This window comes from Hydra vulgaris, chromosome 08 (genome assembly GCF_038396675.1).
Source record: "Hydra vulgaris chromosome 08, alternate assembly HydraT2T_AEP".
NCBI lineage: Eukaryota > Metazoa > Cnidaria > Hydrozoa > Anthoathecata > Hydridae > Hydra > Hydra vulgaris.
Window position 1 is genome coordinate 53,998,371 of NC_088927.1, and position 27,337 is coordinate 54,025,707.

The window sequence follows — 27,337 nt, forward strand, 5'->3', positions numbered from 1 at the left end:
TATTTCTATATTATATATCTTAAATGTTTTAAAAATCTTCACTGAATATTCTTATTTACAATAAAAATTTACAAATAAATTATAGTTTTTTTAAATTAAAAAGCTGTGTGCGTACGTGGGCGCATATCAACGTAACTAAAACTATTGATTTGCAATTTCCTTTTCTTTTTATGAGAAAAGAAAATCAAATCCTCAATGTTCTTAATCCTGAAAAAAAAAAAAACGTTTTTATAACTAAACGCATCCATCTTTTCATCTTTTATAACTAAATGTATCCATCTTCTTCATCTATCTCTTCCTCTGGATCTTTATCTTTGTCTTTTGTTTTCTTTGTCTTTAGTTGGTTTTAATGCGATTCCAAGTTCTGTATGCATTTTTTGAATATGCCCTTTAGAAATAACTTTTTCAAGTTTTACAAAACTTCTACAAAACGATGCAATATAAAATTAGCTACAAAAAACACTTAATAAAACAATATTTTTACTTTTTTATAGTTACGAACATTAACGTAATGCTCTATTAAGAAAGCATAAATATGTTTAACTTGTATTGCTACATTAACATCCGGATCTTCTAAAAGCAATTCACAAGAGCTGACGCTTTCATCAGGAGTGCACAGTGGGCCAGGTATATGGGAAGTGGTGGACAAAACCTAATTATTACCCAATTGGTCCACAAACCTATTTAGATATATAAATAATCATTATATATGAAATAATATTTATTTTTAACAAGAATATTTTAATTTTTAATAAAATAAAAGACATTTAATTGGCTTAGGTAGTAAAAAAATATTTTTTTCAATATCAACCTTTTTTAAAAATCAAACAACAAATTGTGTTTAGCTACAAAGAAAAAGAAGAAGGTGGAGCTGATTCCCTCAGCAAAGCCAAAACTTCACTGGGGTATTTTTTTAAACTCTTACCATTTTTTTTATGACACTTTCTTAATAATGTTATGACAGGATCACTAGATACAAGTAGACTGTTAACTAGGTCACGATTTGTGTCAATTCTGGAAGTCTTTCTACTGAAATCTTCCCTAAACTTTTTAAAATCCTTGTTACAGGCCTCTTGGGCCTCCTCTGACATCAGTCCAATTGGCAAGTACTGTCTAGCAATGATGGCATAGCCATGAACTAAAATTTTGTGTACTGATTGTGCCATGTAATACCAGGAATACTTAGATATGTAAAGTTTAAGAGCAGTAATACAGAACTCTTTAAATTTGACAGTGTCAATTTCAAATCCAGATGATAAAGTGACTAGTATGATGTAAAAATAAAATAAAAGAGTTTCATCTACTTTCAAAATTTTGGCAGTTGATTGATAGTTTGCAAAGGCTCGTCGGGCAGTGTTACCATCATTACTGGTACCTACAAATTGTATATATGTGATAGTTAACCTGATGATTTATATAAAAGTATTTATGTAATTTCACTTACCAGATCCTCCACTTTTTGGGAAATCCACAACTAGTCCCATTTGGTTCATAAATTCTGTCTGTATACGTTTCTTCACTTGCATAACATTTTCTTTATCTTCTATAGCTCTAGACTGCCACTTTTGAGTTTCTAGTTTATATCCAATATGCAATACCATCTCAAAAAACCTAATCCAGGCATGCAGGCTAGAAAGACCATATTTCAATTCTAAATTATTAGAATTGTCCAATTTCAGCACCATTTCTAAGTTATTCATGTTTTTTGGAGACACACCACACACAGAGCAACATTGAGTTGAGTTAGTCACATGAGACAGAATAGTTTGAATTTTGCCATCAATCATGGTCAGTTCAATAATACTTTTGACAACCAGTTCCTTTCCATTAAAAGTAAAATTAAAAACACCACATTTTTTGATTTCAGATTCTAAATATTTTGCTTCTTCTATAACAACTGCTTTGCTTTCATTTTGAAAAGAAAATCTTATTGGACGACAATATGCAGTAGATGATGGCTTTTCATTTCGCCATAATAGTACTTTTTTGTTATTACAGAACCCACTGAGTTCTAGTGGTGCTAAGCAGGTAATGAACAGAGATTCTTCTTTTTTTAAGTTACGATCTCCAGCTTCCTCACTACTAATTTGCTTGTACATGCTTTGCCCAGTAGCCCCATCAAACCCAGCCTTGCAACGCAAAGTCAACCGGGTCAAACCATCTAGCATTGTGCTGATCACAGGAGCTTGCACCTCACAAAGTCTTTTTACTGTATGTTTTAATAATTCTTGTAGTGGTACATGTGCTGAATAATCATCAACAAAGATGTTCTCTGGATAGCACTTAGCTTTGGACAATCTTATGTTGTTGTATGAAGGATATATATGGCAGTCACGTTCTTCAGCTCCATTTCTCATAAGTTGGTAGGTTGATTTTGACATGCCACCATCTATAATTAATGCCAGACCTTCATCAGGTGTATACTTTTTAAATTGACTAGAAGGTTCTGATATCTCAGCAACTTGCTTGGCAGCCTCATAATTATACTCATTTCTTAATTTAAGCCTTGCTGAGTGGAGCAACTCATCACTAGAAAAATTATTTATAATATCATTAAGTCTTCTCCTTTTGGTTTTGTCAGAAGCAACTTTAAAGGAACAACTTGGTCTTCCACCAATCTTATGTAATTGACTAGAATTATCAGGCTTAGATATATTATTACTGTATGTAGATTTAAAGTCCTGAGTCAACCAATTTTTATTTTTACTCTCAAACTTTATGTTTCCTCGGTTTGCATCCTTCCATTTCTTTTGATAAACTTTTAAAAATGCAGCACACCCAGTAGAACCCAAATTCATAGAGACTAAAATAGCTTCTACAGACAAAGAAAATGATTTATCACTCGGATTTAGTTGGTCATGCCGTATACGGTTATGGACATCACTTATCTTCATATCAACTACAAAAAAATTAATTTAAAATTATTAGTGCAACCACTATAAACTAATATAACATGAATATGGCCATTATTTTTATTTCAGATATATTTAATTAGGCCAGTACAATAAGCACAACACCTAATAATGACAACAAACCAAAAAATAGGTTTGTCGCGAATAGCATTTTACAACAATATATATTTTTTAAATGTTTACCAAACCTAAAGGGGCAGCTATGAGCAGAATAAAACAGCACCAACAGGCTGTACATATATTGTATTAACTTATTCTAACATTAATATGCTGTTCCAGCAGGTTCTAAACTATATGAGCCACTTTTAACATAATATTTTTATACTATAAACAAGAATCTTACCTTTATATTTCAAAATAAAACTGTGACTTTAATACAAGACCTTGGAATTTGTTATGGTATTTTTTGAAAAGCTATCAAATTAAATTTTAATAATATGTCAATTAATTTCGCATATGTTAAATAATTTAAAAGTTATTTGTTGTTATAGTTATGTTGTTATGGTATATTAAAAAAAAAAAAAAAATTAATTCATCATTATATTCAATTGTAAATAATAATTGTACATTTATGATGTACAATTAAACTACAAATAATGATTTAAACCATACATTATGCTCTTATAAATATAATGTACTAAGTAGTTGGAAGTATTTCGAAATTTTTTTTTTGAGGTTTTGTCTACCACCTGGCCCACTGTGGAGTGCTCGAATACTCTCTAAAAAAATATATCTATATATATATCTATATATATGTATGTATGTATACATATATATATATATATATATATATATATATATATATATATATATATATATATATATATATATATATATATGTATACACATACATACATACATAATTCTATATATATACATACATATATAAATTAGTAAAAAACACTTATCTAACTTTTATTTTCTACTTTAAGTTTAACCATTGCTGGACCATCTGGAAGAGTTATATATATCCAAGAAGGAACTCTTCCTGATGATCCAGCAATGGTTAAACTTAAAGTAGAAGATAAAAGTTAGATAAGTGTTTTTTACTAATTTATTATTGCTCTGTTCTTTAAGAACATTGAGCACTCTATTTGTAAAATACACTAACATAATTTATATAACATACATATATATATATGTATGTATGTATGTATATATATATATATATATATATATATATATATATGTATATATATCTATATCTTTTTCTATATATATATATATATATATATATATATATATATATATATATATATCTATATATCTATATATCTATATATCTATATATCTATATATATATATATATATATATATATATATATATATATATATATATATATATATATATATATATATATATATATATATATATATATATATATATATATATATATCTATATATCTATATATCTATATATATATATATATATATATATATATATATATATATATATATATATATATATATATATATCTATCTATATATATATATATATATATATATATATATATATATATATATATATATATATATATATATATATATATATATATATATATATATATATATATATATATATATATATATATATATATATATATATATATATATATATATATATATATATATATATATATATATATATATATATATATCCATCTATCTATCTATCTATCTATCTATCTATTTATATATATATATATATATATATATATATATATATATATATATATATATATATATATATATATATATATATATATATATATATATATATATACATACATATACACACATACATTCATATACGCTGAAAAAACTCACTTTCTTGCATGTATATATTTTTTCATGAGAGTTAATTTTATTTTGATTAATGCAAGTTTTTCTTCTTGAACCGTAACATTTTTTGGTTTAGCTTTTGAAAGACACTTGTAAGCCTCAGTAAGTGCACCAAACGCTTTTTCATAATTCTCAAACTCGTCTATCTCAACCTGAATAATAGTACATTTATATAAAGGTAGTTATTAAAAAATCAAAAAGTTTAGATGAGACTAGATGAGGACATGGGAATATCTCAAGAGAAAATTTAAACGTAAAAATTAATTAGTTATAAATTTCTATTTACTACTTAACATTCTGTGCTTTTGAATTTTAGAAGAGTTGATTTTTTTTTGCAAATTATTTGTGAATATATGTATATATTTTTTTAATGTTAGTTCACCTCCTCAAGGTCTAGAAGGCCGCTTCAGTAATACTTATATGAATTTTCATATATGAAATCCCATATATGAAAATTCAACAAGTTTCTTGAACTTCAAAAACATCACTAATAGTAAATACTCATGTATTGCCTGCTTTTATTTTTATTTATGCAGTTTTTAAATCTTAAATTACTATCTGTGAGAGATATTTAAGTTTTTAAAGACTTTTACTAAACTTAAGCATTTCTTTCCACTAGTAGGGTTAGATTTTGTTTAAAATGAAATGTAAAACAATTTCTTTAGTTAAAAGTTTAGACCGTAAAATATACCTGTCAGTGTCTAATTCAAAGGCTTTTTTAGGGAATTACATAATTTTTCAATGAGGTTATTTTCCACTTATTTATTTTCCACTTATTTTTCCTGATTTTTTGAAAAATCAAGATGAGAAGTATGTCTTTTATCTCTTAGTGTGGTTTTTGTATCTCTCCCAGTGTGGTTTTTGTATCTCTCCCAGTGTGGTTTGACATTAAATAGTGTTGTTGTTTACTAATTGAACCAATGATAATTTTTTTTAAAAATTGTGGTACATGATGGAAAATAACATGTACTTTTTGTGTGACTGAGACAGAAAGATTTTTTTCAAAATCAGGATCCAAGTTATTATTTGACAACATCTCTGAACAAAGCAAGGTATAGATGAACAAAGTAGATTGATAGAAGCTGATTTTTTTCAGAGAGATTCTTTAAAGGATACAACTCTCTAAAAAGCTTTACTCAATCATTACCATTAAAATGCCCTCCATAATATTTAAAATTACCATTAAAATGCCCTCCATAATAAGGTCGAATTGGAATATGCAATGATGTTTTGTAATTTGACAAAATGATTCACTACCCCAAGTAGCAAATGAAGCTCCATGGGTAGAATAACTTCAAGCAAAAGCTTGTTACCAGGAAACTCAAGCAATGGCTAATGGATAACATTCTTGAAGTTTTTTTACAATTTATGTCTCGCCAGAACTTATAAGATTTTATCACTATATTTATTTTACAAAAAGTTTTAAGCTGACCACGGTTCAATAGTTTAGAGGAGCCAACATCATACTAACAGTATGGATGCTTATAGCAGTGGAAATGTATGCCATAATAATATTTGCAAGTTTTGACATCTGACATTTCTCTTCAACCTCACTTAGGCTTGTGACAGTAAAGTGGCCATTTAGCTTTTTTCCAGCTTCAACAAACTTCAGCTGAAAGTTTATTTCTTACAATACTATCAAAGCTAACTTGATTTAGAGTTAATCCAAGTTCCTCATTTTTATGTTAGAATGCTCACAAAACTATGCTGAATATGCACTATACTTTGAGCTGACAAAAGTTCTCTTAACAGTCATCGTACAGTTAATGGTTTTATGATTACAAAAAGGTTCTATGACTACACATGATGCAATACTTTTCAATATTTTGATTTACCTGTTGATTCTTTGCTGTTAAATCTTTATAATTGAAAGGATGCTTTTCTTTTCTTTTTAATCTGGAAAATTAAACATACTTTTGTTGGTAAAGTTTTGTCATTTGCCATTGGTTTTCTTTATGCAGATGGTGTAAACAGATGTTCTGCACACTTCATGAGTTTTAGAACATTTTGGTATTTTGTTTTGAAGTTTTTAACCTTTTTTACTAAAGTTCAAACTTTTTTTCTTGATAAAGTGTTTTTACACTGAGAAATTATTTAATAATTTAATCTTTTTTTTAAATATCAAAAAAAAGATTGATTAGAAAAGAATTTAATATGTAGCAAAAAATTTACTACAAATTTTTTTCTATTGGTAATCATAGGTTGGTGTCCCCTAATGAGACCCTAACCTTTAACAATTAAATAAAAAAATAATTATTTAATTAATTAAAAAAAACAACCTCTTAGAACAAACCATTAATTAAACACTCTAAGTGTAGTTGTTATTATTTCCTAAACTTTTATCCAAAAATTGTTTTATATTTCATTTTACACAAAATCTAACTATAAAAGTAGACTTTTTTTTAGATAAAAAAACACTTGAAATGAGTAAAATAATTGTAACTCATAAATCTCTCTGTTTGATTTTTATTTATTTCAAGTATTTTTTCTACTTTTATTGTTAGATTGTGTGTAAATGTAAAACAATGAAATATAAAATCTTACATGTGAAAAATATAAAAAATCCCAATTATAGGATTTTAAAACCACTTGAAATAGATATCTACCGGAAAATGTAATTAACCTTAGAAAGGTTTTTATTGGATGTTTTCTTAGTATCAAGTACTAAAATTTTAGGGTGCGTGAAATGAAATGGGAAACTGTCCAAATTCATTCCTGCTTAAATTTACTATATTTTTATTTTTATAATAAATTTTTTTTTTGTTAAAAAGAAAAAATCGAAAAGACATTTATTTTTTATGTTTATAAGATCTCAATATTTATTTAATGTTAATGTTTTTTTATTATGGAAAAAAAAATTATAAATAAAACAATATAAGAAAAGTAAAGTGACTCTTAAAATATTTTATTTTGCTTAACATAAATAAATTATGCAAATTGATATGTTATGGTATATTATGAATATTGGTATCTTATGGTATATTATGATTAGAAAAGAGTAAATAAAAAAACACCTAAAAATTTTTTTTTCTAAGTTCACTCCAACCTTGTCCCATACCATCCCGACGCAGGATGATGCAACAAACAGTGTCACATTAAAAAATTAATACCATGATTTTAATTCAATGATTAAGTAATTAGTTTTGTAACCATGACAATTCATTAGTCTATAAATTCAACACAAATTTTATGGTACTTTATGGAAAAAAACACAACATGAAAACGAACATTCATTCTCACCCCACTTTCCCCTGATATATTTGTAGAGCAAAAAAACATACCTGAGCGCAAGACTCATAAAATGTTGATAATGATTCAAGAGCACGTCCTTTAGTATAAAAACTAATAATATTCTTTAGAATTTCTGGATCTTTCTGCCAATCTAAAGACTGCAAATAGTTTGCAGCCATTACATATATTTCTTTTTGTCTTGATACACCAGCAAAAAATACTATCTTTTTTGTATCTCCTGATTTTAATAACGACTTCATAGCCTAAGAAATAAATTATAAACATATAACAAAACCAAAAACAGGAAAATGTTAAAATAATAAAAATTTGATGCAGTAACCTTCATCTTGTTTCCAGCCTGAGTAAATTTTTTTGTGGCAAGGTGAAAAGAACCTTGTTTGTATGCACATTCTCCAATTTTTTCAAGTAAATATAAACGATATTTTGCATCAGAGTGTTCTTTGGGAAAAGTCATTTTTTCTGCAATTTCTTCTGTTATTTGGATATCATGATCAAAGCACATTCGAAGTGCTTCTTCAAACTAAATAAGAATAAATTATGAAATAAAAAAAAACTCAAACAAAAATTTTAATTTTCTAAAAAAATCCATATTTTCACCTTTTTTGAAGCAATAAGAAGGTTGACTGCTTTGTCAAACTGATCATTTTCTATGAAGAAATCTGCACATTTATGTAGTACTTGTGGATCAACATTCTCATCAAGATCATCTGATATTAACTGCAGAGCACCAAACTGCTTTGAACTGAAGGAAATATCAATAGCTTTTGAAACACTTCCTCCCTGAATCAGAATAAATTAAAAACACAATATTAAATAAATAAAAATGTAACAGTCATACAAGCTAAAACTTCTATATTATAGTTTCTTATAAATAGCTGAATTTCATTGTTTTACCAAAAATATCAGTAGGTATTTTAAAATTGGTTTTTGATACACAGAGAAACATTTTTAAGTAATCTTGGACATATTAAAGTTTAATCACCTTAAACATGACACTCACATTTTCTTGGTACCGAAAATTTCTGAGAGGAATGACGTTAAATAGAAAGAAGTACAAAGGGCTTAATAGAGGGAGATAAGAGAGAGTAAATAGAGGAAAGTGGGTTAACAGAGGGAGTTAAGAGAGGGTAAGTAGAGGGAGGTAAAAGAGGTTAAATAGAGGGAGGTAAGAGAGAGTTAACAGAGGGAGGTAAGAGAGGGTAAATAGAGCAAGGTAAAAGAGGTTAAATAGAGGGAAATAAGAGAGGGTAAATAGAGAGAGGTAAGAGAGGGCAAACAGGATTTCTGAAAATATGAAAAAACAACTGTTTGATGTTTTGGCTTTTTCACAAAATAGCTTCCTACTTTTTTAAGATTTATGTTTGTTATTTCAGGATTTAAAAATAACAAATGTTTTTCTATTTTTAACGTTTTGGAAATTATAAATTTTTCCTTGGTAATAGCTTATTAAAAGAATAAAGTTTTTTTTGTACTTTATTATTTTTGTAAGTATTACCATGTCAAATATTCACATCTATAAATGATGGTTTAATTTTTAAATTGATAAAAATTATGAAAGTATTGGCAGTCATTTACAACAAAAAGTTGAGAAGTCAACATTCTTGCAAAATTTATTGCATTAATAATGTTATTTATGAATTATTTTTGTATTACTGTGGTGTATTTTTTATCATTTTTTTATTTTTGCAATGTTGTTGCTTATTACATTTGTTGCTATAATTCAAATGATATTTCATCTTAATATTTAAATATATCCATTTGTTTTATTTTTATATTTTACCATCCTTCTGATCATATCTCATGAAACATTGTGTTTTCTCATTCATTATCTCTCATATCAGCTCATCCACTGATATTAGTCTTACTATTTTAAATATTTAATATATTTTAAATACTATTGTTGTTCTTTTTATTTTTTTAAATCTTTTTTATTTCTTTTTGTTCTTTTATTTTTTATTGAACTAAGGTGTCACTTTAATGACTAGTTATGTAATTAAGGTGTCACTCTAATAACTTGTTATGTAATTAAGGTGTCACGCTAATGACTAGTTATGTAATTAAGGTGTCACTCTAATGACTAGTTATGTAATTAAGGTGTCATTCTAATGACTAGTTATGTAATTAAGGTGGATAAAAAAAAGCTTTTTATCATAAAGGTTGACTCAAAACTATCTTTATTCTCTTAAAGTACTTCATTGTTCATTTTCATTGTTCATTTATTCATTTGTTCATACAACTTCATTACCAGTTCCACACTTTTGATTGTTTTCAATTTATTAAGTCATTTTTTCTGCTTTTAATCAAGGTTTTTATGGAAAAGTAGAATTCAAAAACAATTAAAAAACACTTAAAAATTTAAGCTTCTATATCAAAATTCAATTTCAAAATGATTAAACTTTTTTTAAGTCTTGTACATAAAAAAGTATGTAATGAGATTCATATAAATATAATTCAGAATTTTTTCTATGGTTTTATATGTGACAAACTCAAAACAACAAAAGAAGAACTGGTTAGCAGCTGAAATTATGAAAATAAAGATAATGAAAAAAGAAAATCTTGACTCTTTAACCTTTATGAAAAGTCCTCCTAAAATGCAAGTCTTCATAAAATGCATCACGTGAAATTTAAAAATTGCTCGTTATAAATAATGAATTATAACAAGCTCAACAATGAAATGTTAAACTGTTAAAAAAAGATCTTACATGCAAAAGCATTTGTTTTTTTTTTAAACACGTATAAAATAAAAATAGTACATAAGATACATATAAGGTAAGCATAAAGTATGTATTTGCATTTACCATAAAAATGTCAAGTTGATCATAAGTGCAGTTAAACTATTGATATTTTGTTTTATCTTCTATTTTCTATTTTTTAATGGATTTATTGATAAGAGCTTTTTGTCAATTTAAAAGCTCTCTTGGCTTTTGTTGTTTCAATTGAATAATTTTACTATTTTATTATTGAAAGAATGAATTCAAGAATTATAGATAATGAAAGTTTGTATCTGTCTATATATTTATTGCAAGGTCTTCCTTTATGCATGTTAGATAATTATTTGAGTAATAACTTAAATTAAAATTTATATTCTTAATTGCTGAGTTGCTAGGATGCAATTTAGATTTTATTACATGGATATTTCATACAACTTTTACAAAATTGTAATTCATTTAAATTTATTTGTTTTGATTTTCAGTTTTGTTGATGATAATGACAATTATTGAGATGATAATCCTAAAGATGAAGATGATAATCCTAAAGATGAAGATGATAATCCTAAAGATGAAGTTGATGATAAAATATATGTTAAGAATAACATCTTAATAAAATTAATAATCTTAATAATAAAAAATCTTCATTATTTAAAAAAAAATGTTTCCATCATTGTTTAAATGAAGTCCTTGAAAGGATCAGAGAATATTTTTAACTTTTTGTTGTAAACATAAAAGTTCTACTTTCTTGAATTAATATCTCTTAGAGCTATAGATACTTTGGTTGTACTTACTACATTTATATTGAAATATAAATACATATTTTGGTTGTATTTACTATATTTATATTGAAATTTTTATTGATATAGATACTTTGGTTGTAATTACTATATTTGTAATGATATTTCTTAGAGCTATAAATACTTTGGTTGTACTCACCATGGTCATTTTGTACTAAGTCTAAATATGAAACTATAGTGCAGTTAGTATTTCATTTAATTAAAGTATCAATTAATATCAATTAATTGAAGGCTTAATTTAGATGTTTTCTTTTGATGTGCACTTGCAAAATTGTGTTGTCCATGCTTTTTTATTATGTGTACTTGCATGCTTGTGTCGCCTTTATTTTTCAGGTCATCAAGTTGAACTTATTATCATATATTTAACTTATTAAAATAGTGGCATAGTAGTAGAATGCTTCCATCATAAAGGAGGTACAGAGTTCTAGTCTGCCAAATACCTAGAAGTACAGAGCTCAAAACAATTCTCAGTGCAGCAAACTTATTTGTTTATTATTGTGTAACAAGAGTTTAAGGTTGAGAGAGGGTTACAACAATTTAAAAAAGTGTGCCTCCCTCATCCTTTAAAAGTAAATATGTAAAATAAAAATAAAGAAAAAGAAATAGACTACAAACCCTGTGATACAGTGCAATAGCTTTATCATCCATACCTCCTTTTTCTTCAAAATACCTTTAAAAGAAATCAATATTATATGGTCAATAATTTATATATATATATATATACATATATATATATGTATATATATATATATATATATATATATATATATATATATATATATATATATATATATATATATATTATATATACCAGTATAAGATATATAGTGCAACAAGGCCGAAAGCAACCACTGGAAGAGAAAAAATGAGGTTTATAAACAAGATAACGATTAACAGGCAACTTAAAAGGTTGCAAATTATATGAATCAGGAAAACAAGATGAAGGAAGCAAATTCCAAAAAATGAAGTTTGAGGAAAAAAACTAGACAAACTAGGATTTTTGGAGCACTTAGGAACATTCACAGTAAAAGGATAACACTTAATTAAATGATGAGTAACACAAGAGTAAATTTTAGTAGATGGCACAAGAGGCGTTGACTCTTTAGAGCAGCACCCATTGTAGTATTAAAAATAGTATATAAAAGAGAAAAAGAAGCAATATTACAAAGATTCGACAATGGTTTAAAAGCGAAAGAGCATCATTTGAAGATCCGCTACAGATATGGCAACAGTATTCCATACAAGAAAGAATTTGAGATTTATAGAGACAAAGAATAGAACCCGAAGTAGGAGAGTGGCAAGCATGATAAAGAGATGCAACCTTAGCATGTTAGAAGCTAATTTTGCAATTGATTTGATATATGGTTTCCAAAAAAGATTTGAAGTTAGAGAAGACAATGGGTAGATGCCTCGAGTACATAACCGTTCATAAATATAGGAAGATCCAGATTGCTGCAATAACAATTAGCTAAAAAAAAATGAGTTTTATCTTCATCAGCCACTGAGAGCCCCATTCTGTAGTAGAAGTGAGAACCTTTTCAAGCTCAAAGTCCCCTCCAAGCAACCAGAGAGTGTGGGGTTCTTATCAAGACAAGAATAAATGGTAGTACATCAGCAAACAATAGCACTTTAGATGTAAGAATTTCTGGGAGATCGTTAATGTAAATTTAAAAAAGTATAGGGCCAAGGATTGAACCTTGAGAAACCCCTGAAATTACAGGATATAAAGAGTGCTGTCCATTGAGGACAACTTTTATACTACGATTGGTAAGGAAGGATTCAATAATCTTAAAGATGTTACCTGATACACTGTAAGAAGAGAAGTTATGGAGAAGACTAGTTTACCAAACTTTATCAAAAGTTTTAGAAATGTTGCGAGCGATAGCCCTAACCTCTCTAGGTCCATATAATGGACAATAAAACCAATTGATTATTACTGCTAACAAATAAGCAGTAGAATGAGAATATTGAAATCCATATTGCTGATTAGAAAGTAAATTATTAGACTCAAGATGAGAAATAAAGTGTTTGTTAAATAAAGACTCAAAAGCCTTACTTATGATAGGAATAAAACTAATGAGATGGTAGTTAGACTAGTCAGATATTTCTCCAGACATTTTAAACATAGGGATAATAGATGCAGACTGGAAAACTAGACTCTTTTAAGCACTTGTTAAATAGTTTTGAAAGTATAGACGACAGCTCTGGAGAACACTTCTACAAAAATATAACAGGTATGTTGTCCAGACCATAAGCTGTAGAAGAGTCTAAGCAGAAAACCACTTTAGATACAGAAGCTGTAGTGATACGAATGTCAAGCAATGGATCAACCTGTTTGTCGACTATGTCAGGTAGGATGTGATTAGTGAAATCAAGAAATGAGATTGATGAAAAGTTCTTAGCAAACAATTCAGCTTGGTCTTTAGGTGAGGTAACAAAATCTGAATCATACAAGAGAGGTGGAATAACAGATTTTCCCTTATTGTTAAGATTCTCCAGAAGTGTCGGGAGCCTAATTTTTGAGATGAAATACAAGATTTTGTGATCTGAGAATTGCAGGCTTTGGCATTAGACAAAACCTTTTTACAATGATTTTTAGCAATATTAAACAGATGTCTGTTTACTGGAGAATAGTTTTGGTGATGGATATGGAAGTAATAGTTAAGATTGGAAATTGCAGCAGCACAATGAGAGTAAAACCATGCAGAAGAGTGAGACTTGAGTTGGAATTGTCAAGAGGGAATAAAAAATTCATTACCAGCCAAAGTCCAAGAAGTCATTTAAGAAGCAAAATTTGTCAGCAGGAAGACAAAAGACTTCTACCCAAGGGCCATCACAAGAAAGAAAAATCACAGAAAGAATCCCAGTCAGTGATCAGTTTCTCCACATTCACCCTTAAGTTCTTCTGATCAAACCATGATCAGTAGAACTTAAGGGTGAATGTGGAGAAACTGAGCACTGACTAACGGGTGAACAGTAAAATATGAGATTTTTTTAAAGGTTTTTATTTTTGAATTTTTATTGTGCACTGATTCATTTATTGTTTCTATTTAGAGCCCACTCTCTGTGCCTGCTGCTGGAAAAGTTTTATGAAAATATTCTTAATATTTTGTAATCTACATCAAAATGAAGCGTGAAAGTTTGATTGCTCATGTGTACAGGTATTGTGATTCGCATTTCAAGGAAGGTAGAAAAGTCGTCATGGATCATTTTTTGAAAGAAAATCACCCAAGAGCAAGCATATACAGATACATTTCAATGTGGGAAAAAGGCAAATCAAAAATTCATGTTGTTGGTTCTGGTCGAACAGCTAAAATAATGACTAAAACCAAAATTACCAAGTTGAAAAGCATGACTGATGGTCATTCAGGCATTTCCACCCAACAAATTGCTCGAAAGCTCAAGTGCAGCCAATCTCATGTTGTGTATACAATTCAGCAACACACAAATATTGTTTACTGAAGAAAACAGACCATTCCAGGCCATACTCCTGAGCAAGTTACAAACATGTTGTGGCAGATTGTGTAGAAAATGTTATGTGTGTGATTTCATAATCAATGATGAATCATACTTCACATTTTCTCACTCTGATAAGAACCCAAACATTGGGTATTGGTCAAGTAATCCAAAAGCAGTTTCTTGTGGTGTGAAATACAAGTCCAAGGCAAATTTTGAAAAGAAAATGCTTGTATGGTTAGCAATTTCACCTTGAGACATCTCAACACCCTATTTTGTTCCTTTGGGCCTTGCTGTCAAACAAAATGTGTATTTGAAAGAGTGCATTATCAAAAGACTGATGCCTTCTATTAAAAAACATCATCCTGAGGGTAATTTGTGCTTTGGCCAGACTTGGCTTTGGCCCATTATGCTAAATTAGTGACAAGCTACTTGATCTCAAAAAACATCACTTTCGTACAAAAAGCCAATAATCCTCCTGCAGTACCTGAACTTCGTCCAGTTGAGAACTTTTGGTCAATTTTGAAGGGAACGGCTAATAAGAACAATTGGCAGGCTACTTCAGTTGATGAATTAAAACAACGGATTGAGTATTGTTTGAAGAAAGTAGATGTAAACGATGTACAGAATATGTGTGGAGGGGTGTATCGAAAGCTTGATTTTGTAAGATGAATCGGTGAAACAAGTCTATTGCAGCTTCATAAATAAACTATTTGATCATAAATCTAAGAGCTGTTTTTTATTTTATCAAAAAATATTGATCCACTGCAAAGTTAGAGCGTTTCAAAAAAAATCTCAAATTTTACTGTTCACCCGTTAGGATCAGAAATTGCATTTCACATATGCGAAGAACGAATTTACGTAAAACTACATTATTCATGTTAAGCTAAAATCTTTTTTAAAAGATTTTAAAGAGAATGCGCAGTGGCCTTATTCGTCAAGGTTCATGTTTTGGAGTTATAGAGTTGAGAGAGGGTTATAACCACAATTAAGTAGCCTCCTTTCTGTAGTGGCCTTCTCGGCCTTGGGGAGGTGAATTAACATTGAAAAAAAAATTTAATGCTGCTTTTTAAAAGTATTTGAATATATACAAAACAAGGACATCATTTATTAAAATGCAAGTATATACTAAAATAATCTAATCTGAGTAATGAACTTAAGAAGCCTATAAAATTGTATCATAAAGGTAACTACAAGTTATTTTCAAAGTATATCGACAATGCCGATTGGGTTAAGGAATTTAACAACAAATTAATCAATGAACACTATGAATTGTTTCTGTTTCATTACTATTATGTGTCACAAGAATATATTCCAGTAATTGAAAACTCAAAAACTAATAATAAAAAAAAAAGTAGATAACTTCTGCTCTAAAATCAAAAATTAAGTTAAAAAATTAAATGTGGCTTTTAAATAAATCAACAAACTGGGAACATGAATCAAATAAAACTCAATATAATCACTTAAAGATTGAAATCAGAAACGAAATAAAGAAAAGCATTAAGTCATTTGAGAGGGAGATTGATAATAATAGTAAAATAAATCCTAAGTTACTTTATATGTACATTAATGAGAAAAAATTGGTAAAAAGCCAAATTACATTGATCGAGAACAGTGACAGAAAAATTGTCACTGATCAAATGACTATTGCTGAAGAATTTAATAAATATTTCCATTCTGTATATGAAGAAGATAAAGATGTAAACAAAAATATTGAAAACTGTCAACTAAACACGATATTAGAAGCTGTTGAGATAACACAAAATGAAATAGAAAGAAGAATAAAGGCTCTTAATATATCAAAATCAATTGGAGTTGATTTAGTACATCCTTTTGTTCTAAAACAATGTAGTTCATCAATTTCATATCCTCTTTATTTAATATTTAAAAAATCTACAGAAGATGGTACTCTACCTGATATTTGGAAGTAGGCTAATATAACACCTATATTGAAACAAGGGAGTAAGTTGAAACCAACAATTTACAGACCGTATCTCTGACATCAATACCATGCAAAATATTAGAAAGAATAGTTGCTGATAATATAATCAAGCATTTAATAACAAACAAGCTATTAGCAAAGGAACAGCATGGCTTTCTGAAAGGTAAGAGCTGCACAACGAATTTACTAGAATTTCTTGATACCTTAACAAGCGCATTGTTAAACAGTATTCCAATTGAGGTTTTGTATACCAACTTTCGAAAAGCATTCAACAGAGCATCACACATGAAATTATGTGCTCAGGTTTATGCTTCTGGTATTGTTGGTATGCCTCTTAAATGGATTGAATCATTTCTATCGAATAGGAAACAACGGGTAGTGATGGGAAAATGCAAGGCAAATTGGGTTGATGTGTTAAGTGGAGTACCACAGGGTTCTGTACTTGGCCCACTCCTTTTTTTGATATTCATAAACGATTTACCGAGCAAACTTCTTAATAAATGTTGTTTGTATGCCGATGACAATAAAATAATTGCTCCTATTTATACTGAGGTTGATTCAAAATCATTTCAAAATGACATAAAAAAACTTGATGAATGGTCTGTTGAATGGAAACTGGGTTTGAACTTTGAAATACGTAAAATTTTGGTGCAAGTAATAAAATATTCTTATTTCAAGTAAAATGATGGTGAACTAAAAGAAATTGAAAAATCTACTCTCAAAAAGATTTAGGTATTTATATATCCAAGGATTTGAAATGGGAGAGACAAAAAAGGAATGCTGCCAGTAAAGCAAACAATATGCTTGCAATATTAAATAATACTTTTAGGTATAAAGATAAGCTCCTCATGAAAATGCTTTATTGCACGTACATTAGACCTCATTTGGAGTTTGCGATTCAAGCTTGGAATCCCTATTATAAAAAAGATATCAAAGAACTTAAAAAAGTTCAAAGAAGAGCAACTAAATTAATACTAGAATTAAGATATCTAGGACATAATCAAAGACTAAAAATATTAGATTTAACAACTTTAGAAGTTCAAAGACTAAGAGGTGACCTTATACAACAATGTTGGCAGTCATAGATATTGCCTGGCGCTCTATCTCAACAGCATTTGAATTGTTTTTTTTTATTATTATATATATATATATATATATATATATATATATATATATATATATATATATATATATATATATATTATATTATATATATATATATATATATATTAAAAATCATTAAATTAGTTTTAAAATTATTTCAAATTTGTTTTTACTTTAGACTAAAATATACTGACTGACATTGCTTCATTTTTTTAAAACAACATTAGGCAAATTAGTTTAATATTTTTTCTTAATTAATACAATTTAATAAAGAAATATTTTAATTATCTAATTTAAATTTTTTTCTTAACTAAACATTAAAATTTTTAATCTTAACTGAATACTACCTGATTTTCATGATATCAAATTAAAAGTTGTACACATTAATTTGACGCCAATTAACACCAAATAAATTACGTTGAAGTTTTTTTTTAACATTTACTTTTTTTTCTCTCACTAAAACAATCATTAATCCTTATTAAATTGATTATTTTTAATTTTTTTTTGCTAAGATCCCTTTCAGATTGATTATAAACAAAGTTCATTTTTTACTTTTTCTCTAAGCAACATAGTTTTCAAGTTTACCTTGAAGAACAAAAAAAACAGAAAAACAGATAACCTCTATGTTACATAGAGGTTAAAACATAAAAACATTGTTTTTATAATAAGTATTTTTGACTTTAATGGTAAACCTATTGTTAAACTAATGAGTTAAATTGTAGAGGTTTATATATATATGCTTTAAAGAATATATATATGTTTGCAACAATAACTTTTCATTTAAATGAAAATTCATTCTTTTTGGTGGTGACTTTAATGCTGCCTGTTGAGAAAAAAAAAAAACTGGAAATATGAGAGTACACGATGGGAAAGGAGAATTTTCCCAATTTCTATTAAAACTTGGTAGTGGAAGAATACCTGTAAAAGAGGAGGATCCTTTTAAAGGATGAATTGAAATACTGCATCAGTGCATTATTAGAAAAAATGACTTAATTGTTGATAAGATATTTAAAGATGCTGAACAAGATGATTAAACATGTGATTTTAACACCCACTAATGTAGTTTCAACACCCACTAATGCAGTTTTAACACCCACTAATGCAGATTTTTCACCCACTAATGTAGTTTTAACACCCACTAATGTAGTTTTAACACCCACTAATGTAGTTTCATTATCAATCAATGAAGAAGTAATTGAATATTATTTCTTTCATTATTGTCTGATGACTTCAATGAAACAAATTTTTTAAGCTGGAAAAGGAGTTAAGCTGTTTCAAAACTCAACTTTTCTGTTGAGTTTTGGAACAGCTTAACTCCTTCAGGTATGTCTCCTCATTGTTTAAAATTGAAAATTGGTTGTTTAATTATACTACTTAGAAATCTCAAAGCTGTTGCTTATGCAATGGCACGCTAATGAAAGTTAGTGATCTTTAAAATAGTTATATTGATGCAGAGGTGTTTTCTGTCAGTTTCCTGTCAGATTGACATATTAAATGACAATGAATTAAAGTCAAATATTTGATAGTTGGTGTATATCTAAAAAAAAACGTGTTTCTCTAATGGGCAACTATATGTTGCATGAGCAAGAACTTGGGGATTTAATAGTTTTTCAAAATTGATAAACATCTAATTCAAGGTATGATAGGTGAAAAAAGTTACACAAATAATGTTATGTGTCCTTTATTGATAGTCTTAATATTTTTTATTTTGAAAAAATCATAGTTCACAGGTATGTATGTATGTTATAACTTTTAGTTATTAATAGAACTTTTTATTTATCATTTGTACTTTTTATTTATTTTAATATTATTTTATTGCATTATCTAACTAAATTAGTAAAAAACTCATAAATTGCAAGATTTTTATAAGAATGAACTAGTATTGTTTCAAAAATTCCATATAAAATTCCAAAAGCTGGATCTTTGAATGATTTACAGTATGATATACAAGTAATGTTTTATTTACAAATAAACTTAATTTATAAACAAATATTTTTTTTACCATTAAACATCGCATTTTTTGATAAAAAAATTTAAAAATAAATAAAAAGTTTTTGCTGCTTTGCCTGCTGTTATAAATGATTTTAAAAAGTTACTAATGTTATTATCTACAGAAAATCGTGTAGACCAAGGTCGTAAAACTAGCCACTCAAGTGTTGTGTGTTGCAGTAAGTGTAGAGCTAGCCTGTTAAATTAGCCAAGCAAGTGTTGTGGCTTGTAGTGCAATTGTTTAAACCTCAAATTCTTTTTTTATCATTTGTGTTACTAATAATTTTGCTTTTCGAAGGAGATATTATCGGTTTTTCATTAAAGAAATTGATTTCGAAATTGATCCTGTCATCAAAATGTTTTCATAATAAAGTAATTTTTAAAAATTTGTTTTCTATTTAATTTGAGATTTTTTCAAATTTTTTTTTAATTAATAACTTGCTGTTACTATGGAATCACAACTTTTTAATACACATTAACTGTCACCATTGGTAGTAAATATTTTTAATTATTATAATATGGTTTTCTTTACTATAATTTGTGCTTGAATTCTACATTCCTGTTAATGGCGGCTGTTATAACTGATTTTAAAAAGTACCTTCATTACAAAAGATGTGCAGTCTTCAACATTAATTTTTTTCTAAGAACAATGACAAGTGTTGTGCTGCATTTTTGTTTTTTTTGTTTGTTACATATTCAACTATATATCATTTATGTATTGTAAGTAAATTTGCTTTAAAAATATATAAAAGACTTACTGTTTTTACAGATTTTCAAAAAGTTTTCTGTGAACTCAATTGAATAAATATATTTTTTAAATATACTTTTTTGAGATATATCTGTTAAATATTTTCTGCATCAGTAAAATATGATATATATATATATATATTAGGGATATGACTTTTTTGCAACCTACTAGGCCTGTATCGTAATTCAATGAACTTTTATGTAAAAAGAACGAATAGATGTTTCATTTTGACATATTTTGAAAAAAGGTCACCCCAAAACCAAAAAATCGAATTTTCAATAGGTACACTTTTGTACAGTAAATGAATATTAAAGGCTGAAGATGTTGTAAGAGTCATACTCCTGTTGTTATTTTATTTATTTATGCAACATGTACTGTGATATAACAAAAAACATTATGTGATATATAATTATACAAGTATTACAAAATTAACAGTATCAAAGCGTCTAGTACAACAATATACATAACTGTCTGTGTCTATAGGCCTACTGTGTTTAGTACATGGGTCACATGATGCTCACGTCTCATAAAGAGTCTAGCGCTTATTACTTAGAATGAATCGAAGTTGCAGTTTGTCTTTCTTTCTGCAGGAAGCATACAGGTCTTGCATCACCTTGATTGCACGTTCAGCTATCTGATTACTTCGTGGTATGTCGATGACGGATGGCTCTTTCTTCCAGTGATTTTTGAATGACTGCAATGCCTTTTTGTAAGGCTTCAATACATCAGATAAATTCTTGAAGTCATTGTCATTGTACTTTTGACTACTAAACCAATGTTCTGCCCACTCATATGAAATGAACCTGCAAACCTTCTCCAAATTCTTTCTCGCTTCAGGCATAAGAATGAACGCCAGAATGGCGAGAATGGCTCTTGAGTTCCATCTGGCATTGCTCATATTAGGAATGTTCTGAAAGTGAATCAGAGGGAAGTTTCTTTGTTCTTCATAGTCTCTCCACCCTGATTTATCAAGAATTTCTACAGTTCCATTCACAAACTTATCCTTCAGTTCATCATACTTATTCAACAGTTCAGACACAAATGGGTATTCAATGTTTGGAGATTTGGTATCACCCCCAAGTTCTTCGTCCATCACCAGACGGAGAATCCTGTCTAGTACGTGATGCTGACAACCGATAAATTGTGGTATTGTGACACCCTTTAATTTAAACATACGTTGCAACTTCACAACAACTCTATTTCTCTTCCCAGTATTGACGTTTGTTGTATCAGTAATGATCATCTTAATTGAATTCCACAAATTGTATTCATCAATAAGTTTGGCAATTTTTTCAGCAACAGTTTCAGCTTTGCCATCTTTTAAACGCAGTGCATCAAGTTTCACGTCAGTTCTTTCATTCTGAAGTACAACTACCTGATATTCCTTATCATCTATTCGTTTGCCGTCAAAGTGTAAGGACCACTGTTCCATTTTAAGTTGTTGTATCATTTCTTTTTTTAATTTACCTGCCTCTTTGAATATGGACTTGTAAATTGCTGATTGACTTGGAGTTGGAATATCAATACCTTGTTGTGATAATACATTGCTTATTTTAGCAGCTTTCTTTGTGGAAACTCCACTTGATGTAACCATACTTACAGCAAATTTACTTTTGTAGTGCTTTCTAGTTTTTTTCTGAGTGTCCTCATCATCGTCTTTATCACCGTCGTCGTCTTCATCATCTTCACTCTTACTTTTGCAGTTTTCAGATTCAGTACCACTGTCTGTGGTAGACAGGACTTGTGATGTGGAAGGTATTGCTGTTCCAGACTGGACTTTCCTTCTCTTGGAAGGGTGAATGGTTTCTTTACTTGCCACTTGTCCTGTTGAGTACCCCACCTGTCCTTTACTTTCTTTTTGTAGGTGGTATAGACGTTTATCTTCCGAGGATAACCACTGGCCATTCACTTTCGTGATGTCAAATAATGCATTGAGAACATCATATTTTCCACGCTTGACACATTCATCATAGACCTTCAGCACCTTCATAAGCTTTGCTCTTATCACTTGATCAGACACACATGGAAAATTCAGTTTATTGTCCCACAATATTGTAACTTCCTTAGAAATTTGGTCTATTCGTTCTTTTCTTCCTTTAACATATGCTCCGAGAAACTGGTATCTTCCTACGATCTGCAATTGAAGTGGTATTCTGGATTTTTCATCGAGTGAATGTTCTTCTACAGCCACGCTTCCTCTTCTTCTGTGTGACTCTTGAAATCTCACCAAATTTTTAGTCCAAGTCTTCTTGTTCTTTGTTACTGTGGTATGACTTTTCTTGTGAGACATCATATAATATTGTTACGACTTTACGGATAGCTGAGCGTAAATATCCGTTTAATAAAGTCGTTTAATTAATAAAATACTTTAACTGTATAGTAATCCAATTATAGTTCGATAATCCAGTCAATGTTGATAACAGTTCGATAATCCAGTCCGTATCCTAACGATAATGCTACAACTACTTATACTTCGTACACTTACAGCGTCTTTAGTTCGCTACAGTAGTTCCTTATTAGCTCAGTTACACGCAGAGTACTTCATAGAACTATTCACATTATCAACACTGAGCTCTGACAGCAGCTCGCTTATATAATTATTTAGAGCTTCCAGAATGTTCTACTAAGTTCTATAATCTTCTACAGTCTGTTACAGTCGTCTATATCACCGTGGTAACACAATGACGTCATCACATAACAATTCCAAGTATTTGCCGGCACACGGCTGTTTCGTTGCCATGGTAACGTGTGGCGTTGCATTGACATGCAAGATGGTAGCATGCTGCTTTATCTCCAGTATCCTGACAAAGCTGCTCTGCTTCTTTCATATTTTCACAAAAACAGTGTATGTGAACCATTGATAAATAGTCTTCAGATTGTTTATAAAAAAACAATGCAGCTTCCATATCACCTAAGCTTTCAAGATACCACCATTTCATTAACTCCCTTTCAAGATACCACCATTTCATTAACTCCCTTCAAAAAATTTACAAAAATGTTAATTTTTAACATTGATAACTAGCTAAAACAACATTAAAAGCTAAACCATAGCAAGTCAGTAGGGAGAGGAGATAAAAATTTTATAAGTCAATAAGATGATATAAAAAATCATAAAGATATTTATAAAAAAATCGTTGTAATAATGTAAAAAGAAAACCTAGAATTATAATAATAGGAAAAAGATGTCATGTTTAAGAAATGATTTATTATTTAGCTGCCAAAACAAATCTATTTTTTTTCACATTAATGATGACATTAATGATATTTTGATCAATTGCACTAGTGGTCTTGCGTTTTTGTTCTCTACCAACCACACTAGCAACAGTTGCAATAAGATTATGCTTCTTAACAATTGAGAAAATGAAGTTATGCTTTGACACAAATAACATCAGTCTTTTGGAATGGCCATCTCATAGTCCGGACTTGAATCCAATAGAAAATTGGTGGTATTTTTTGGACAGAAAAATTGGCAAACAAGCATTTAGACGTAAAGACAACTTGAAAGAAGCTATAATGAAGGCATGGGATAAAATAACAATAGAATAACATAACGCTTGATATATACAGGCCTTGTTAAGAAGCGTTACGCAGCTCACATTTTGCTTGCGAAAAGGCAATTTGCCTAAGCCTTCAGCAGTTTTGCGCTATGCAAAAACCTTTATCTTTTAGAATATTTAAATTATCTTTTGATGTCGTTACCTTAACGTTTATTCAGAATAAATAAAGTTGTAAGTAAAAGCATTTAACTGTAATTATAAACTAATAGATTTTTTGTTAAAGAAACAGTTTGTTTAACAATTTTTTTTTGTTGTTAAAAATTAGTTAAAAAAAAAAAAAGTGTTTTAAGTTTCATCTTAAGGAATTAAATATATAAATTACTTTTAAATATAAAAATTATTTTTTTTCATAATAGTTTAAAAATTCCACAACTTATTTTGATTTAAATATCTTATTAATAAGATATTTTGTTTATTGTTAATTCAATAACGTAAAGTTTTAATGACGTTTGTTTAATTTATGAAAATAAATTATGATCACGAATATGTTATCGATAACTGATAAATAATAAAAAAAAGCTCTTTATTGTTTAAAAACATTATTAAAAAGAGTTCACAAAAATAAATAAGAAAAAATTTATTAACAGTTCATAAAATAACCAAAAACCAACTGTAAAATTATAAGAAAATAAACAAATATCATTTTACATTTTATGAAAAAAATATATTTTTCAAAATAAAAATTAGTTCATATTTGAAAAAAATAATAAAAATGATTTTTCAAATAGGAACTTAGATTTTATTTGTAACTTTTGTCATAGTGAGAAAAAAAAAACTGTTTGATTTTTAACGTGTTAATAAAATAACTTTAATTACAATGTGATACTTGAAAAGACGCAAGTGACGCAATATAACTTCTAACAATACAAAATATTGCAAAGTTGAGTTACTTAGCAAAATCTCATAACAAGGACTGATATATATATATATATATATATATATATATATATATATATATATATTATATATATATATATATATATATATATATATATATATATATGTATATATATAGTCTTCTTTAAATACCAATCTAATAAGTAATTGAACCTTTGAAAAGTTACAAAAAGAAAACTATTGTACTAATAGTTTCATTGATCTATTGAAGTATTTATAATCAGTGTTTCTAATTATATCAAATCTTAAAGCTTTTATTTCTTTCAATTTTCCTCTGGGAATTAGGGTTTAACACCCAAATATATTTGAGCAATAAAATGTAGTAATAACATTTCTTCTCACATACATAGTTTATAGATAGATCAGAGATTACCAGATCCCAGATACCAGATCTCTTTGCAAAGACCTTTTCTGATACTTGAATCCAATGATCACACTCATTGTGTTATTTCAGAGAAACAAGTGTTTTCCAGGATTCTCTTTAATACTCTCTGAACAAATTATTTTCTCTCTAAGCTAAATAAATTAAGTTAATGACTGAATCTTACTTTTTCGCCTGCTGAAAAATGGCTCTTGTGGTTGTAATTTTTAAAAAATCTAAAGATTGCTCTGATCTCTCTAGCTACTGCCCAATTCCGTCTTTTTTTAATATAACACAATGTAACGAATTATTGTTTTTGTTTTTTCATTTTAATTTTTTCAACTCGATAATTTAATATAATGGAGATAACTTTTATCTTTGCACAAAATTTCAAATTTATAAAGCCATTAAAATAGAATTTAGAAATATGTGGAATTATTATATAATCCTGTTTTTACAATAAAGCTAATGTCAATCAAAGGTATTTTCAACATTTAGATTCGTGGCATCAAAAAAAAAAAGAAAAAAAAAATCAAGAATGAAACACAAATCTATGAACAGTTTTATAATTGAAAAGAGTTAGTTTCAGACTTTTTTTTATAACATTTTTTTTTAGCATGCTGTTAAACTATATGATTTATTTGAAAATTTAAAAATTGTTATTTGTATTAATAATGTTCAACTGGCAATTTTAATTAAATAATATTAATAATGTTCAACAGAATTAGACAGTTAATAATGTTGATTAATTCTATTTATTAGATATCATGTTGTCTTATTCTCAGGTTAAAAGTAACTGGTAATAACAAAAGAAACATTATTAACGTATTAAAATTTTTAATAACTAAAACTCATACCTGTCTTTTCTTTTGAGAATATATGCTTGTAGTTCATCCACATCATCCATCATCATTCTTGGTACTTCAAAGCAAAAAGTACCAGATTTTTCAAAACTAAACATGGTAATAATTTTATTAAACTTTTAATATATTTAACATGAATATTTGTACACTGAAAAAAAAATACTTTTCAACGGCACCTTCTTTATTACCCAGATCTTCAAGGTATTGTCCATAACAGTAGAAAGTGGTTCTTAAATGGATTCTATCATGCTTTTCAGCACATTCAATAGCCTATTACATAAATATTTTATCATGACATTGTATTTGAATACAAGAAAATTACAAGAACAAACTAAAAGTACAAATTACAAGAAAAAACTGAAAGTACAGAATACAAGAACTAATTGAAAGTACAGAATACAAGAACAAAATGAAAGTTTAAGTTACAAAATCAAACTGAAAGTACAGAATACAATTACTAATTGAAAGTCAAGTTACAAGAACTACTTGAAAGTACAGAATACAAGAACAAATTGAAATTACAGAATACAAGAACAAACTGAAAGTACAGAATACAAGAACTAATTGAAAGTAAAAGTTTCAAGAACTAATTAAAAAACAGATAACAAGAATAAAATGAAATTACAGAATACAAGAATAAATTAAAATAAAATGTTACAACAACAAACTAAAAACTTTTATATTATAAATTGACTTTAATAATTAAAAAAACAACCTGAGTCCAATTGTTTGAAGCTTGATAAAAGATATTAAGAAGATCATATCGATGACAATTCTTGTACAACTGCTCTGCTTCTTCCTAATTTAACACACATAATATAACTGTAATTTATTTAAGTAATTACTAATATAACATTTATAATTATGTTATCCTCACAAATAAGAGAAACAGAGATTAGACCCAT

At 28.0% G+C, this 27,337-nt stretch overlaps 2 protein-coding genes across 3 annotated transcripts; both read right to left on the minus strand.

Annotated features, from left to right (window-relative positions):
* Positions 1-27,337, minus strand: LOC136083442 (intraflagellar transport protein 140 homolog). Its single transcript, XM_065802842.1, has 10 exons — positions 27,278-27,337; positions 27,148-27,231; positions 26,596-26,702; positions 26,427-26,522; positions 12,131-12,185; positions 8,605-8,787; positions 8,327-8,527; positions 8,037-8,249; positions 4,741-4,907; positions 1-423 (listed from the first exon to the last, which is right to left on the minus strand). Exons 1-10 carry the CDS (start codon positions 27,335-27,337, stop codon positions 309-311), a joined length of 1,281 nt encoding a protein of 426 aa, XP_065658914.1. The 3' UTR covers positions 1-308.
* On the minus strand, positions 418-3,417 carry LOC136083974 (uncharacterized). 2 transcript variants are annotated; one of them, XM_065803948.1, is made up of 4 exons: positions 3,256-3,410; positions 1,445-2,899; positions 926-1,375; positions 418-680 (listed from the first exon to the last, which is right to left on the minus strand). In XM_065803948.1, the coding sequence occupies exons 2-4, from the start codon at positions 2,892-2,894 to the stop codon at positions 574-576; spliced, it is 2,007 nt and encodes a 668-aa protein (XP_065660020.1). In that variant the 5' UTR covers positions 2,895-2,899; positions 3,256-3,410; the 3' UTR covers positions 418-573. The 2 variants fall into 2 exon arrangements, with proteins under 2 accessions (XP_065660020.1, XP_065660019.1); XM_065803947.1 differs by having other exon boundaries at positions 1,445-3,417.